General features: G+C 35.0%; 1 protein-coding gene across 1 annotated transcript in view; it reads left to right on the top strand.

Moving 5' to 3' along the window:
- Positions 1–16,226, top strand: part of PCDH17 (protocadherin 17) — an 85,630-nt gene extending 69,404 nt beyond the window's left edge. Inside the window, exons 4-5 of the mRNA XM_021374607.1 lie at positions 4,006–4,080; positions 11,562–16,226. Of these exons, the coding sequence (XP_021230282.1) occupies positions 4,006–4,080; positions 11,562–12,244 (758 nt within the window). The 3' untranslated portion in view covers positions 12,245–16,226. The remainder of the gene's footprint in view (positions 1–4,005; positions 4,081–11,561) is intronic.

Here is a 17,785-nt window from a genome sequence, read left to right as displayed (position 1 = left end):
TAAAAAAAAATCAGAGGGCACAACTGAAATATTTTGTTGGTAGCGATATTTGAAGAGCTCTTTGAATGTCTTGCCTATAATACAAAAATAGTTCTAACAAGAACAACAAAAAAAACCTTACAAATATCCTATCATTTATTTTCATTGCATTAATCATATAGGTTAGAGGTTTTTTACATACTAATACTAGGGACTATTAAGTCTGTTTAACACAGAGACAGATGCCAGATGTATGCATGTAACAGTCACGGAGGAAGCATATGCATAGTATCAGCTCTACAAATAGTCGGGCTCCCAAGGTGCTCAACAGTTTTGAAGCTATGGGAGGGAATGTTTTTATGTTAGAACATTTTCCCTTGGTGGTAGCAAATTAGCTGCCTTGTATCCATCTTCAGCTGCAACTGCGAAGTCACTTGAGAGCTTACAAATAAGTTTAGCGCTATGCTAAACTGCATCTTAGATACCTGAGAAGGAAATGTACCATGTGCGTGTTGTAACAGATCAACATAAGAAAAAGAAAAAAGCTTGATTTTTTGCTTCCCATAAGACAATAATTTTATACCTTAATTCCTTACAGAATTTGTGCAAGGTCAGACTGAGCCACTGAGCCTTGCTCTCAAACATAGTGCTTCACATAACAATTTCTTGTCTTCCTGGGAGTTAAGGCAATCATGAGATCCAGTTTTCTCCCCGTCTCATTAGCTGTGATACTGAAAATTAAAACTAAAAAAATCTGCAGAATTCTTTTTTGTGTTTTCTTTCTAAGTGAAAAAAAAAAGCTGACAGGAGTGCCACTTATTTAAATGAAATAATGGTGGAAGGCATGCATGAAACTGTAAATGAAGAAAATATTACAATGATGGCTTCCAGTAAATGGAATGGTCTTAAAAACGCTTGAAAGTTAATCATATTTTGCAGCATTTTGTAGCACATCTGTCCCATTTCTAGGGGCATAGCATCTCCATCATCACTGCACAGTAACAATTTACTTAAAGGAATTTAACAGATAGACAATGTCTGACATATTCTGAATCCTTCAGCAGCTTTAAAGGCAGCAGCTACAGCTTCTACTTGCTTGGCAGAATGATGTTTAACTTACCTATTACCTCACTGCTGGGTTTCCTTCGAAGGATATTCACACAAGTAAGCTGAGGGCACCTGTAAGAGCAATTACCTTGACTGCATCCAACTTGGTGGTGGTGGTTGTAATTAGCTTTTAAGTCTACTTCCAGAACTAAAACACATTTCTTATAGGAATATGGCAACAATGAGGGATTTCCAGAGTCCAGAAAAATAGCTTCTAATGTTTAGCAGACTTAAAAAGTGAAGATATTAGTGAAAACAATGAACACATGATGCCAACATCTTTGGAAATAGATCCTAAATTATCCATTTTTCTTAAAGATATGTTTGGTCGTGTCATAGTCCTCTGACATCAATACAATAAATGAAGCTGTAACAAATGCAAAGATGACAAGTAAAATTATGACTCTCAGTTGAGCAGCTCAGCTGCTGCAAATAAAAGTAACTGCCAGGAGAGATTTTCTGTATTAGTGTTGCTAATATATATAGTCTCCTTGATCCTTGAAATAGAAAACAGTGATCTTGAACGTAGGGGTTTTGATGAAGTATCTGGGGAAATGAAGACATGCATGCTCTGAAATCATCTTCAGTACCTTTTGGAGATTCATTTACAGTTCATGGAGAACCTGAAAATATTTTATTAAATCTATTTACATGTACAATTTTCCTTACCAAAATATTTAGAGAGTGAAATTTAAAAAGACGTCCCTTATTATTCTTTCTGATTGATCTAATTAAAGCACCACACAGGCAGAAAGCTGAGAAAGAATCGTTAGGAAATTCGAATTCCTAAAAGAGTGTGGGTGCTCCATAAATTGGCACAAGGGTACTCCCATTCTGAGATCTCTTTTGAATGTGATGATAAAACATAACACCAGCAATCTGCTAAACAATAGTCTAGGGCACCATCTAATCAAACAATAATGAATATGCTACTTATCATGGCACAGGGAGACTCCATATGAAACTGTTAAATTATTTATTTTTTTTTCCTGGGAAGATATTTCTGTGTCTCTATGTCCACACAAGAGTTCCTCAAGATGCCTGAACATCCTAAGTTGTTTTTTAGTTCTGAGACAAAAGCATTCTTCCTCCTGCTCCATCAGATGCATTGCACCTCCTATGACGTCCAAAGTGTAAGACCTTTATACAGTATCAGCCTTTTGAAGCAAAGAATGTTACCCAGTGGGCTTTTCCATCTATCAGTATAAAACAGACATGGACTCATTATGTCTGGTAAAGAAGATTTTAACTGTAAATCCAGGCACGCTGGCAGGAATATGGGGGAAGCTGTATTCTTTTTTCACCAAAGTAGCCAGATTTTGAATGATTCAGCGTGAGTATAGCCTTTAGAAATATATTTCTGTGTGTGTGAGAGATTTTGCAAAGGAGAACAGCATTTGAAAAGCTTTCATATGTTGATTCTGTATTGGACAAAATCAAGCTCCTATACAGAACCTGATATTCTTCAATTCAAGAGAATCTACCTACGGTCAGAATGTAAACAGAGCCATTAAAACATATAGGAACAGATTTCTTCAGAAACCTGTTCTTCTCCTCAGTGGCATCAGTCAGTGTCTGTAAACAAGTTGTCACATCCAAATTTGAGACAAGCTTACAAAGCAAAAATCTTAGTGTTTTGTAATTAAAGATTTGTATGCTGAGATAATTGGCAGCTGGTGAGGAAGGCTCACCAATATAATATATAGCTAATCATTGGCAGCTTGGCAGTGTGACAAAAGAGGATACCTTATTTAAATTATGGAGCTTTTACATCAATATTTTCAGGAAATGTCAACAGCAAGGTTATATTTTCATTAACTTTGTCTTTTTTTCTCATACATTGCTTTTGTTTATTATAGTCACTTGTTACCTTGTCTCTGAATGTACAATCTGTTATTATTTGTACAGGATGCAGCAGCATGGGGCTGCTTGATTTTTGGATTCCTAAACATTGCCACAACACAATACACAGTGTTAGCTTTTACTAAACATTACAAATTAGATATGGAAATTATTGATATTGGAGTGTCAGTACTGAAATAATCTCACTGTAAAAGCTGTGGAACTGCCTTGATCAAGAGTAAGAAAATATCTTATATAAAAATATTCCTTCTAACAGATCCTCAAACTTATTTCCTTCTGTTAATCACTGCAGTTTTGTCACTTTTCCAGGAAACAGCTTTTGGGCTCTGCAACAAAGATTTACTGTTTAAAACCATGAACTTGTCAGGTCACTAAAGTTGCCCTGTAGCCTCTCAGCTAAGTGCAGAGCTGGCATAGAGAGCCCTTGTGCAGTCCTGCCTGCAGCACTGGACTAGGAAGGGTTTTTATGACGGGATGGGGAAGAAGCCAAAATACCTTTTCATGACTGTCATATGGTCCTTCTGCTGCAAATTATAGGAGGTGCCGGTCTGACTTACAGGCAAACTTTGGAAACCAAAACTGAGTGTCCGTTCACAGCCTCTCCTCTTTCTTCTCTAATGGGAAGAAATTACTACTCAGAGAGGCACTCTTCTTGTCCTCACAGCTGCCCCAGGCAGATAGGAAAACAGATAATGAAGTGCCCAGAAGCATCTCATCTCCTTTCTTCTGGGTGATTTTGTCAAGGTGCTGCTTTAGAACATAAGCAACAGTTCCTAAGGCAGCTCACCTCCCATTAAGGTTGCTGGGGGTTGTTGGGATGTCCTTTGCCTTTTCAGTGTGTGGGGCTGGTATACATTTTCAGTCTACTGTCTGCTACAGAAGACTGTGTTCATACAGTCACCTTTGAGAAGCACATTGACAAATGACAAAGACTGTGGGCTCTGCCCAGAAGTTGATAGAAACTGTTTTTTCTGCTTTGGAAGTTTTGACAATATTGGGATTTTTGGAAGCAGAGCCTATTCCTGTCTGTGACTCACAGGTCTGATTTGCCTCCAGAACAGCAAGGCAGAGGCCAAAGACCCATTGTTGGGATCTGTGGACCAGCCCGCTGTGAGGATGGAAAATTTTCAGGTAACAAAAATGTTTTCTTGCTCTTATGCTGTCTTTAAATAGAAATATATGACTGCAATTAAATTGTAAATATGAATTCAAAGCATGTTTATGTAAAAAAAAAAAAAAAAAAGTTCTGTAGTGCTTATTGTATTACTGCAGTGTTCCTCCAGTATTTATGGTCTGGGACAACTGATCTAGAATTAAATCCATAGACTCACCAGCTTTTTTTACTTCAAAATGTTTTATGCCATGTCAACATTAGAAATATATTCTATTTATCCTCTGTCCAGAAGACAAGCAAGCAAGCAGCCAAGCAAACAAACAAAAAAACAACAGGGGAAAACTTAGTAAGGATTATAGGCCTCAAATGCTTTGTTTTAATATCAGAAAAAGACCGCAAAATCCAAGAGGTTTAAAAAAGTGGCATTCTGTTCTTATTTTACTGCCAGTCATACTGCTAATCTGAGCTACATAATTGCTTTGCCTAACTGAAAGAAGCCTTTAAACAGACAAGCCAATATAAATACTCAGAATGGAGACAGCTCTGCTTAATAACAGCAAGCATGTGTATAGAAGTATTTGTTTACCTCTGCTCATTTATGTCAAAATCAATTGTAATTAAACAGGAATCCAACCACAGAAGAAGTACTTTAGCTGATTGTTCTTGTCAGAATTATCATATAGCCATAGTCCTTAGGACATGTCAAAGAAGCCCATTATTTTCCTCTTTTAATAAATATCTATATACTATCCTTCCAGTTCTTTAGTAAAGGCAATTGTCTGTCTCAAATCAAAAGGTTTTCAAGTATATTACAGGAATTACTGAAGATCTGAAAGGCGGAGTTATTTATATTCTCCTTTGGACATGAGATGTTTATTGTCCATCTGTTTGTACATATGTACGCAAAATACAAGCCTTCCAGATCTATTTCAAGTTATTAAAATATACAAAACACTTTATTCTACTAACCTAAAGGTAATAATGTTCCTCTCCCTGCCCTACACAGTGTGTTTGTGGTCAGACCAGAGAAATATACACTACAGAATATATACCTTGTTTCATTATTGAGTGAATTATTTTCAGCAATGAACACAAATTCACAAAATCAAGAGTCAAATGATAGGGAGTCAGTGTGAACTGTATGCATGCATTCAAATGTTAATCTTTTTCTTTGAAATACAAAACAAGGGTCAGAAAATATATGAATCACTGCTCATTCTGTAATGCAATGAAGAATAGAGTATTTCAAGAGTGAAGGTGGATAGCAGTGTGAAACTAAAAGCTTCAAAAAGAATAAACACTTTTTGGTCAGTACTCCAGAATATTTTTCATTTGGAGCTGTTATCATTGAGGCATTCCAGTGAACCGTTCCTGACAATTATTGACTATTTTTTAGCTTACATCTTACAGAAAAGAAGAGAAAAAAAAATCTATTAGGAGAAGCTATTTATGTGATAGTAAAAACTAAGTGTCACCTGTTGAAAGAGAAAAGGAGTAAATGAGTAAGACACTTAAAAGAATATTTAGCATTGCCTAGGACAATCAAACATAACAAAAGCTATTGACATTTGAAAATATTCACTGTTTTTTATGTATTTATTTATATAAATACTTATTTAATCTTCACTGATGAGTGCATGTTCACATTTTGTGAGTAACAAGCTCTTGGAAAAGAATGCACACGAATGACCATTTGCCAAGTCAAATCTTATGAATTATGTCCCCTGCCTTGCTTCACTTCAAACACAATTTGGTAAAAGCATTTACAGGTTTAGGGAGGAAAATGATTTTATATGTGTATATATGTGTGCATGTGTTATGTTCAGGCTTGTGTGTAGGTAATGTATACATACATACATACATACATACTTATATTTTAAATCTGATTTTCATTATGCTCAAACCTTCGCATTTCTCATTGCATTATATGGTGTACTTTTATACACAAGTATACATTTATACAGTGTTCTTCATCTTACGTGAAATATTTCTTGGAAGTGTTTATATGCTGAAGTTTTATGTACAGAGATTGTTTACTATTTTTTTGCTTTGCAGCTTCATGTGTGTTTGTGCAATTAAAATAATTAGGGTCCAATTTAATAGGAAAACTATTAATTTATGAAATCAGTTTGGCTACCATGAGTCACTGTTGTGTTTTTTGCTTTTTTAAGTTAAAAATTTACAAATTTCTTTGTTATAATTATGCAAATTTTATGTAATCAATAAATTTAATTGAGATATCTCAGTTTTAGCCATTGAAGGGAGCCAGATATCTAAAGCATTAATTAATTAACTTTATAGTAAAATATATGTACAGTGAAATCAGTAGTTGTATTTGAAGGTATTCATTGTATTTATGAGGAAAGGATAGGAAATTAAAGGTAGCACAATAAGAGCATCTTTTGCATCAAGCTTGATACAGAATGCAGATGTTAATTATTAACTTCTCTGGTTAGTCAGAATAAAATATGTAACGTATGTCTTAGGTTACACCAAAATACATACCTTGCACTGCAATTTATATTTTTCCAACATATTTTTTTTTCTAAGCCATCTTAAATTTCAGTCCAGTAAAACTTTCCTATCTAGGTGACTGTTGTTTCCAGACAGCTTCTTTCTATTTCTTTTGATGGCAGATAATTTAGCAGTTCTATTTTCGTGTGTGTTCTCCCTGAAGTGCATGAAGCACTTCTGACTGTTTACCCTTAGTGCTCCAGAGAGTTTGGAAAACCTCTAGGCTGCTTCTGTTTATTGTGCACACTTGCACTGTTAAAGGTTTATTTTCAACATGAGGGAGACAAGCATAGAAATAAAGACCAATGGTGCATAGCGCTCTACTAGCACATCTTGATGTACAGCACAGTGTTTGACCTATTTTACGTATATGTATTTATACATGTACCTTTAAATTTATTCAGTTTTCTCACAAACACTAATTTGCCCTTTGGTGGTGATAGTTCATTTCACGTTTGTAGCTTCTATTGCTAGTACAAAAGGACCTGTTCGATTTTATTCGCTGTCTGTTAGCTGTAGCAGGCAAAATTACAAGCTAATGGTGAGATGAGCGGCTTATAATGTATGATAATCAATATTTGAAATCTATTTCCCACAATGTGACACAAAAAAAGTGAAGTGAAAGACACAAATTTTCAAAACTAAATTACCAAAGCTCATGGACCTGTCATGAACAGGTGGTTTTCACTTCAAGGTCAATCAGGATATTTTTCTTCACAAAACTCCCTTCTTTTTTGGCTTCGTATTTAATTCACTTACTGCTAAGATGCCTGAGAATCAGAAATGGAAAGTTAGTCAATGCTATAAGTATGAATGCAATCCTCCTTTAGCAATTGCAGGATATGAGAAGGGGAAGGAAGATGTGACATGCAATATATATGATATATATGCTATAGGGTATATATCTCTTCTACTTAAAGAGATTGCCAGCAAACTTTGTATTTTTATTGATGCCAATGAATAATGCAAATACTGTAAGTTATCCTCAGATTCAGCATATGTGTGCACACATGAAGTAATGAATTCAAATCATTGAATGTAACTCGGTGACAAAATTAAACGAATCAGTTTTGAAAACCTCAAAGCATATTTTTTGGCACACTACTAAGTACCCAGTGTCATTAATATATTTGCAGTGGCTGAGATCTTCTCTGATCTTCATCTTTCATCTCAAGTTTGTTCATTTCCATCTCAGTTTGGGGAATAATTTTATTAATACATTACAGTCAAGTTATAAAATAAGAGACAGTGGAAAAATTAATCTCCTATTTTGCAAGTTGTTCAGCTCTGCATTTTATATGTATGTAGGTCGCTCTGAAAGTAATGCCTCTTATTTATTTCCATGGAAACTACAGCAGATACAAAGAACACAATAACACCATTTGAAAGAGCAAATTTGAAGCTGCAACACACTATTTTTCAACACAGTCACCACCATTAACTATGCATTTTCACCAGTGATGAATAAGAGCCTGCATGCCGTGCTCATGAAAATGTGCATGACCATCTGGAATGTGGTTTGTCGTTCATGTCACTGTTGCCACTGCTGCAGTGTACCACCCACCGCTTTACTGTGCTCATACTCACTGCTTGATCTCCGTAACCATTCAGCAAGCATTGATGAATATCAATGGGAGCAGTTTTTTCTGCATGGAGTTCAATGACACCCCTTTGTTTCATAAGCACTTTCATGTCAGACATCAATTTGTCTGACTGCCTCTCTGCTGCCATCTGTCACACAGCAACAAAATGCAACAAAATAGTGGCAGTAAGGTTCAACCTCTATTGCCTCTGGGGGCCAAGATAATAAAATAGGAGATATTACTTTTGGAGCAGCCCTTATATATATATATTCAATGTAGAAAGTAGAAAATTATATAAGATAATTTTAAGATAATATGACACAAAACTAATGGCCAAAAGGCTGTAAAACTGAACTCTCAGTGCATTAAATACGGTTATCATGTTTTACAGGCAGTGCTACATTCTATTTATTTATTTTTTTTTTCTGTGAGATATAAAGGAAAAAATATGATTTCTGATTTCATTAAATAATTGAAAAGAGAATGAAGTGGCAGGGAGAAATCTTTGTTCATTGATGATGCAGTTCAGAGCATTTAACAGCAGCTAACAAATGCATCATCTTTTTAACTTTCCTTTTATTAAAAGGGATAAAGATTGTATAAAAAATAGATACAAAGGACAGTTAAATTTGTAAAATAAAACAGTTAGTTAGCAAAAGTAAATTAATTTCTTAGAGAAACTTTTAAAAGGACCTAAAATTTTACTCAGCATTGTCATGCATTCCATATGAGAATAAATTAATTTTAGATATTGGTCAGAGAAAATCCTAAGCGAAGCAGTTATTATTTCTCATTACTATCTAGACCCACTTTTTAAGCCAGAGGCTAACTTTACCACAAATCCACTCTGTAGAATTTGGAGGAAGACAAAAAATAGTAGAAACAAATTAGAGAAAATATTTGCAAAATCTAAAATTCCAGAATTATTATAGAATGGTCTTGGTTTGCATTGGCCTTGAAGCACTATGGATTTTTTTCGTTTATTTCTGTTGGATTTCTATGCATAAAACTTAACCCAATTTCAGCTTTTATTATCTATTGCCCATTCCCTGTTAAAACTTGAAACCTTCCTTTCCAGTATTCTTGCTCTATGTCCCATTTAAAATGTTTTGATTTGATTTTTTTTTTACAGTATTTTATGTTATTTTTTTTGAGAGAGAGATTAGTAGTTTTACTTGGTGCACGCAGCAGCTGTTTGAAGCTGTGGAAGCTCCAGAAAACTAGATGCGGAAAACCTCAGTGGAGGTGAACTAATAGTTGGAATGAGGTGTCTAAATTGTCCTTTATATGTATGAAATTTATGGCTACATTTTTCATTAAGAAATTGTCCCACATATGTTGTGCCTACAGGCATGAGCGCCAATTCCATCTCATTCGAGTGAAGCAAAATCAGAACTTTTCCTAATTTTGTCAGTGTGTTACAGTCTTAGGGCTGGGAATATATTTTCATCTTGCTTTTCATTATGACAACTTCAGTTTGTATTGTACTCTAAAATCAGCATGAAGCTTGCTTATCCTTGGAGATCCCCTACAAATTTTATCTTTAAAGCACATGTGTTATATTCTCTTCCTCAAAAATCATTCTGTATCCTTCTCTAACTGTACTTCATTCTCTCTTGCTTTTGTTATTTCTCTTCTGAAAGTCTTATGCCATTCTTAGATTTAATCTTTTCAACGAAGGAAGTGTGTATACAGAATGACAATTTTTTTTTTCAGAATTGTATTAACAATTCACAAATATAAGTAAATTATCTCACTCCAATTTAACTGATCATTGTGACAATTTTGATTAAATTTAAGTCACATTGTATTCATGTCTTTTTAGAAATGTGAACAAATCTGTTTATACTATTGGACTCTCACAGAAGAAGTGTTTCTTCTGTGTCAGGTTTCTGCAGTGCAATTGTCCATGAATCTAGAGGTTATTTATAGGCATCATAAGATTACAGGGGGGTTATTTTCTAATTTAGAATGATTATGATCAGTTAGAATTTGTCCTATCATCAGGTCAAGAAGTTTGCTCAGCTTTTTTCAAGACCTGTTGTGCATGTCTCCGCGAATATGTATAATTTATCCTGACATATACATACATATTTACAGTTGTTTTTTTTTTAATCAAACTGGAATTTAAGACATTTTGTATGTACTGAATTCCTCAAATCAAATTTGAAACCCATATCTCCATTTCATTGATCTAAATACTTAATAGCAACGTATGGCTGATTGAAACCCAGAGATAGTAAAAGGATTTATTGAGTCAACATTGACTGGAGAGTACTGAAAAAATCAAGAAAGAAATGAAGGTAATTTGCATCATAGTTGTGCATTCCTGAAAAAGAAAAAGAAAAGGAAAAAGAAAAAGGAAAGAAAACACACCAACCTTCAAAAAATCCATGTTTAAAGCATATTTCTGGAATTTTCCTGCTTCCTGAAATTGAGTTAGAGTCATGTATACAATTTCAAAATGATGAGTAGTGGCCCAAGAGTAGTTCAAAAATACAGTCAAACTAAGGTTTTTAAAGCATTGTAGGACGATAAGTATTAATTTATGTTCTAGAAATGTAGTGAAGAAAAAAAAAAACACAACTATTTAGCTGTATTCTTTGAAAGAAATAAGAATATAGAAATCCTGCAATCATTATCATTTCAAATAGTATGTCATGGTTTGTCATTCTTCCAAATCGTATGTATTGAGCAAATCCATTTTCAGTTATTGCACCAAAACAAAAAATGGTAAAGCTGATTACATGATCCATACTCATGTCTAATAAAATTGCAATATGCGCTTTTTGACAAGCTTATATTTAATGCATTCTGATGGAAAATTCTAGCTCTCTGTTCTCAGCAGGAAAAGTAGGCTTTTTAAGAAAACCTTTTTATTTCGTGACTGTCATACAATATAACAATTACAAAAGAAATGGAGGTGACAAAAATGAAAAGCCAGCTTGCTGATTCTTGTGAAGTGTTTGTATTTCCAGAAAGGCAGTCATTGCTCAGTTATTTGATTTGAAAAATTAATCCTGATAATGCCTTTTGAGTTCTTTAAGTACTGCTCACTATCTTCTAGGATGAGTTTTACAGAACAAAGCCTAACAGATTTCTACAGCAGATTAGTTTACAGCTGAAGCTCAATTCCACTGAGAATGATTCTCTAATGACCCCTTTTTACTTCCAGTGGGCTGTGTGAATGCTTTAATACATAGAGAATAGCATTAAATAAATCTAATGTCTCAACTAGTAGATCTTTGCCATCCTTCTGAAATATTTTAATTATAGCTTTTCTTTTTTTCCATAGTTAAGAAACCAGATGTCAAGTAAGTCCATCACAAGTTGATTATAGATACTTCATTAAAGAAATCCACTTATAACTAGAGTTTTTCTCTTTCTCCTTTGTTTTACAGAGCAAGAAGAATGTGTTAACTGCACAGATGAATGCAGAGTGCTTGGTCATTCTGACAGATGTTGGATGCCACAGTTCCCTGCAGCCAGCCAGGCTGAGAATGCAGATTATCGCACAAATCTCTTTGTACCCACAGTTGAAGCTAATGTTGAGACTGAGACTTATGAAACTGTGAACCCCACTGGGAAAAAGACTTTTTGTACATTTGGGAAAGACAAGAGAGAGCACACTATTCTCATTGCCAATGTTAAACCTTATTTAAAAGCCAAACGTGCCCTGAGTCCTCTGCTTCAGGAGGTTCCCTCAGCATCGAGCAGCCCAACCAAGACATGCATTGAGCCTTGCACCTCAACAAAAGGACCTCTGGATGGTTGTGAAGTGAAATCAGGAGCCTTCGCTGAACCAAACAGCCAGTACTTGTCAACTGACAGTCAGTATCTATCGCCTAGTAAACAGTCAAAAGACGCTCCCTTCATTACATCAGATCAGATGGCTAGGGCCTTTGCAGATGTGCATTCCCGAGTGAGCCGAGACTCGAGTGAGATGGACTCTGTTCTGGAGCAGTTAGACCGTTCAGCCCGGGATCTAGGCAGGGAGTCGGTGGATGCCGAGGAAGTTGTGAGAGAAATAGACAAGCTCTTGCAGGACTGTCGGGGAAATGACCCTGTGGCCATCAGAAAGTGAGGGGGAAAATAAGGACAGGCTGGCAGTTATGTTCCTCTTCTGCTGATTAAAACTAACTAAATAAAAAATAAAATCCCCTGGTTGTAACAGATTTACAGGAATGAAGGAAGACCAATGCTGCTTTAAGGCTTTTAGTGAACATCTGAAGTGCCCACAAGTATGTTCTTTTCACTGCTCTTTCTTTTTGACAGATAACACTGGTTTCATTTTGACCAAACTTTCATTAGGACAGAGTCGAGTACACAAAGAACTATATGAATGAAGTAAAGATGGTGGCATTTTGACAATCTGATAGGAAGGTGTGAGAAAGGTGGAATGGAAATACGTCTGACACTTTAAGACTGTCCTCAATAGCTGATGCTGACTTTACTGTTTACGTAAAAACCCCAAGAAAAACAGGGTTGAATATTTCTGTTCTGTGGTGGATTTCCAGCAATCACCACAGGCTTCTACTGAAAGTCCTAAAAGAGTTCTTGTAGTAGTCCAAGCGACACCAAACATTAACATTCATTTGTGGTAAACATTTATGTACAAAGTTATCTGCCACAAATAAGAGAGGAAAGAAAAAAAAAAGAACAAGAAAAAAAAAAAAACACCATTCCAGATCATTATTCAACCAGACATATCCTGATCATCAGTAAAACACTTCATATCATATTAAGATAAATGTAAAATGATATAGTCCATCTTGTCCTGCACACACATCAGCTAATTCACTTGAAAAAGAAGAAAAAAATAGTATCTATTTAGCTTTTTAGTGTCCAGCAAAACTATAAATAGTTAGTGGGAAGTTAAAAAGAAAAAAGGAGAAAAATACGTTTTGAAAAGTTACCTTTCAGGGTAATACACCAGATAAATTAACATTCTTAACACTTTTTGATTCATTTGTGGACACTAAAATAGCTCAGGAAAGTGAAAATGTCTTAGACATCCACACAAGTCACACGATCATATAAATGTGCAAATGTAAGAAGATTCAGTGTGTTTACATCAAATGACATATTTTTATTGATTTATTGCAGATTCAGTGCATATGAGCCAAATTGTTGAGTGTATAAGAGCTATATTGTGTATTTTATTAAATTAATATATAGTTGTGTTGCAAAAATATTTGGGCTTATATTGTAAATGGCAAGTGTTGCCTCGGTAGCTGTCGAACTCTATGAGTTTTGTTTTTTCCTGCTTCCTTTTCCCCATGGATTTTGGGAAGCAGTGCCTCAGAGCAAAGTCTCTTGTTTAATGTATGGTCTACGAAGTACTGCAGTACATAATCTGTTCAAAATGTGTTTGAGTGAGCTGATGGAGCTAACTGAACGGCCTACAAAAATATCCATCAGTCATGGTTTTGTGCAAGTCCTTGTAGAAGCTTCTATTGCAAACTCATGTTTAATAACAAAAATTACACTTGAACCAACACCTGGAACCTTCTTATTTATTTTGTTTTTCTTTGTTTTCCCCAAATATGTGCAGCCAGCCTGTTTAGTGTAGGATATTTGATTGACTTCTTAAGAAACGTCACACTTTTCAAAGTTTTGATATTTAGTTGAGAGATCTGAAACATATGTCAGTGCCAAAATTTGTCAAGGCATGAGCAGTATTTTCTCTGTTTCTTTAGACTGTGCAATTTCTTCCTGCAGTTCTAATTATACACTGTTTATATTGGGGGATTGTTTCTGTTTTTTTTTTTTTCTTTTTTTTTTTTTTTTAATTCTGAAGAAAAATTTGCAGAATAATTTGGGAGAGCTTCAACATTTTTTATTATGTTTTCTAAGGGCATTTTTATTGCATTTGAAAATTCAAAATTGCCTTCAGACAAAAGGTAAAAAAAATCAACCCATATTCAAAATGAACTAGCACAGAACAAGTAGAAGTGGAAGAAAAAATGTTTAGCTCAGGATTTGTCCCCTGTATGCTTCAGATACCGTGTTGGACATAAAACTACTGCACATTGTTTAAAAACAGTATCTGGGTTAAAGTAAACACATGCTCAACTATAGAAACATATATAAAAGAGTTCATTTAATTTAGGTTGGTAATCTCAAATATCACAAAGCCATACTTTTCATCAATTCAAGGAATAACATTCATCCAACTTTCTCTTTTCATGTTGATTTGCCATTAAATGGTGATATCAGTCAGTCGTACAACTAATTGTCTTCGGTTGTTGGAAACACCCATTCCAGTTTGCTCTTAGCTCCTGCTGTTAAAAAAAGTCTATGAATACATGTAAACAAATGATCTTGTACATGTTTTATCAAGCTACTCTCCATGTTTTGGACAATTTATGTAACTAAAATGTGGTGTTGTCTGTGTTATATATATTTCTTTCTTTTTGGCCAAGAGACCCAAGATTGATTTTGCTTGATAGCTTGATAGCTTAAAATTCCATAGTGGAGAGGATTTCTTATTGTTTAAACAGTCTTTTATACGTATTTCTGTGGTGCTCATCACTTCAGTGTCTGTGCACCAAGTCGTTAGCTCTGCCAGTGAGATACATTATTCAGCAAAATCTAAGCCAGTATGTAAATGCAGTCAAGTGATGGAGATTTGTGTATTTTATAAATGATTTTAACACTGAGTAACCAATTGTACAATTCATTGTATATGTCTGAAGACATAAAACCACAATATTCAGAGAAAGGGCTGTGCCAATGTAAGAGGAATTTACCTTAAGGCTCTCTGTCACTAGTGATTTACTAGCTTTAGTTGTTTAACACATTATCTGTATTTAGTAGTGATTATTTATTTACCACTCTGAGGTAATTCAGAATTCATGACTCACGGCTTTATAGGAGAGTTTAGGAAATCTTGCTTTTATTTAATTTGGCCAACAACTGCCTTGTGTTGTATATCTTTGGCATACTGCTTCCAGTAAGCATGTCCCAGGTTAAAAAATTGGTTTCATAATTTAGGATTGATACATAATGTATCAACAAATGAGCAGAGCATATATAATGTGAGTTTTGCTGTTTGAGTCAAAATTAACATGATTATGTCTGAAGGAAGTGTCATCTGAAGTACCACAAACAAAAGAATTAGAACACTTTTTTCTCTCTTTGGTATCTTTGCAATCGCCACTGGAGAAAGAGACAGCAATGGAAGATGAAGTTGAGTTATTTCTCTCATTCCTTATGTACGTCTTATAAAACTGAAATAAAATATGTCACATGACTATAGAGAGAATGACTGAGCAAAGGGAAAGCAAGTTAAAAAACTAATAAAATTGTACTGTACACTGTGAATAGAGCATAAGGCATTCTGTTTTATTTTATTATTTTTATTTTTTAGATTAATGAAATCAAGCAACTGAGAGTTCCTTAAAAGACTGGCCAATCAAATTGGGACTCTAAATCAGATCTTTTCTTTCCTCCACTTCTTTCCTGGCATACTTATCAGGAAAGAGAGTCTTCTTAACTATGATTTGCCACTTGAGGTATTAGGCTTTGAAGTCCAAGCTATATCCAGAAGTCAGAAATTGCTCACAGTGGAGCAAGGTGCATCATTCCAACAAACTTTCAACTGTCTGTTGCCTAATGGAAGGGAAATTGCTAAGGTCAAAAAGGAGTTGGAAACCGAGCATAGTATGCACCCATTCACTATTATTTAATTACTTTATTTTGAGATTAGACAGTGATTATTATTGCATTAATTCAAGTGGGAGTTTTGGCTATCAAGATTTATTGACGTGTAGCTGAATGAAACTTGATTGAGATTTTGACTTCTCTGGCCCGGTAGTGCTACAGGTTAGCATTCGCATCTATCAGTCCCTGTCTCCCCATATGGCTCAAAGGTGCACCAATGACTAGTGAATGACATATACACACTAAAAATAAAACAAACAGGAAAAAAATGAACAAAAAAAAATCCACAAACAAAAGCAGCATACATTGTATGAATTATTTCAACCGCTATTGTTCAATGGCTGTGTTTAATGTGACCTATCTGGAAAATGAGGACTACGAATAAAAAGCAATTACTAATAGTGGTGTTTCCTGCTTTTGCATTCATTAACACAGAAGAAATGTGTTAAACACTGCATACCACAGGGAGCCTGATGGTAATTACTTTGGAAAAGCAACTTGTGGCATTGCGGCTGTTACAGCTAGTTATCAGTTTGCCAAAAAAATGACAGTTCCTGCTTCATTTATTAGAAATGTGTAACCGTTTTCTCTCAACAGGAAAGTGGTGAAGAGTTTTCATCAAGCTGGGTAGGTTTATCTTTTAAGCAGCTGATGTGCTGAATCCCTACAGGCTGTTATTTGCTCACAGATATATGGAGCTGAATAAAGGATAGTTCGGTTCAGTACACTAGTGTGAGTTCACCAAACGCATTATAAAATGAGGGTAAAAGTTTTCAAAGGCTATCAGCCCAACAAGAAAGATCAAAATACTTCCTGAGTATACAAGTGGATAGAATAATCTAAAGAATGTAAGCTTGTTTTATTTTTCTTTTTTCCTTTTTTTTTTAATGTGTCTTTCTTATGGGCCTGTAATAGAGAAAATTTATTTCATGTTGCTATAAACAACATGACAAATGCTGAGAAAATACAACCAAGTCCTATGTCCAGCTGATTGAAGTCGTTATAATTTAACAACTTGGTTAACCATTTTTATTTTTATTTTTTGAAAGAAAAGAGATATGCTATGTTTGAGCATCATGAATTCCTCAGATTATGTGGCACTTGTTTTTTGCTCCTCTGTGATGTAACAGTAATATACCAAATAATGTAAAGCATCTACACTTGCCTATTATTATTTTTATTTTGTTACTAATAACAAAGTAAATAGGCATTGCTTTTGATAGCTAAGTTGCATTTTAAATTGTTCAGAATGCTACAGGTTTTATGAAGATATGTGCTAGTCCTGCAGCCGGAATTACCTTTTAGTCATTGCATGTTTTCTGCAAGCCCCTTTGCCACAAAGAAAACCAGCCTGCATCTAATTAGCTGGCTATCCCAGGCACACAAACCTTCTATTGTTTCCTTCCTTTTTTTCCTGCTACATATATTTGTCTTTCTACAGGCTGAATTCCAAAATCTAGGAAGCCACTGCCTGTGCAGAGTCCTGCCAGAATGTACCTTATGCTGCCGAAGGCATTATTGGACATGGGATGTTGTTGTCTTGCTGTCTTCAACTGTGTGTAATTCAGAGCTTGGCTGGATCCACAGTATATGCAGAACAAGTCATAAACCATCCTGGCTTTTCTTTACCCAGAGTACAGAGTCATTGATTTCTCATTTGGAAAGTGGCCAGCCTGTCAAACAGAGATTCTTAGATCTCCCTTAAGCCAGCCACATATAACTGCTTCGGGGTGTTCACTCATGGGATAAATGCCCTGTCTTTATCCCTTACTGAGTCTAAGTCATAAAAGCAGCTGAAGGCTTATTTCTTCAGTTAGTAATGTTTCCCTGAAAATTATATTTCTCCAATGGAAACAAGGGATGGTTCTCTACTGTATGAATAGCTTGATTTGTGAAAGGTCACCTAAGTACCAGTAGTGCATGCAGAAATGAATCAGAGAATTAATGAGCCATCTTAAAC

This window comes from Numida meleagris, chromosome 1 (assembly GCF_002078875.1).
Source record: "Numida meleagris isolate 19003 breed g44 Domestic line chromosome 1, NumMel1.0, whole genome shotgun sequence".
NCBI classification, from domain to species: Eukaryota; Metazoa; Chordata; class Aves; order Galliformes; family Numididae; genus Numida; species Numida meleagris.
Note: the sequence above shows the minus strand (reverse complement) of the source record. Positions and strands in the feature narration are given on the sequence as shown.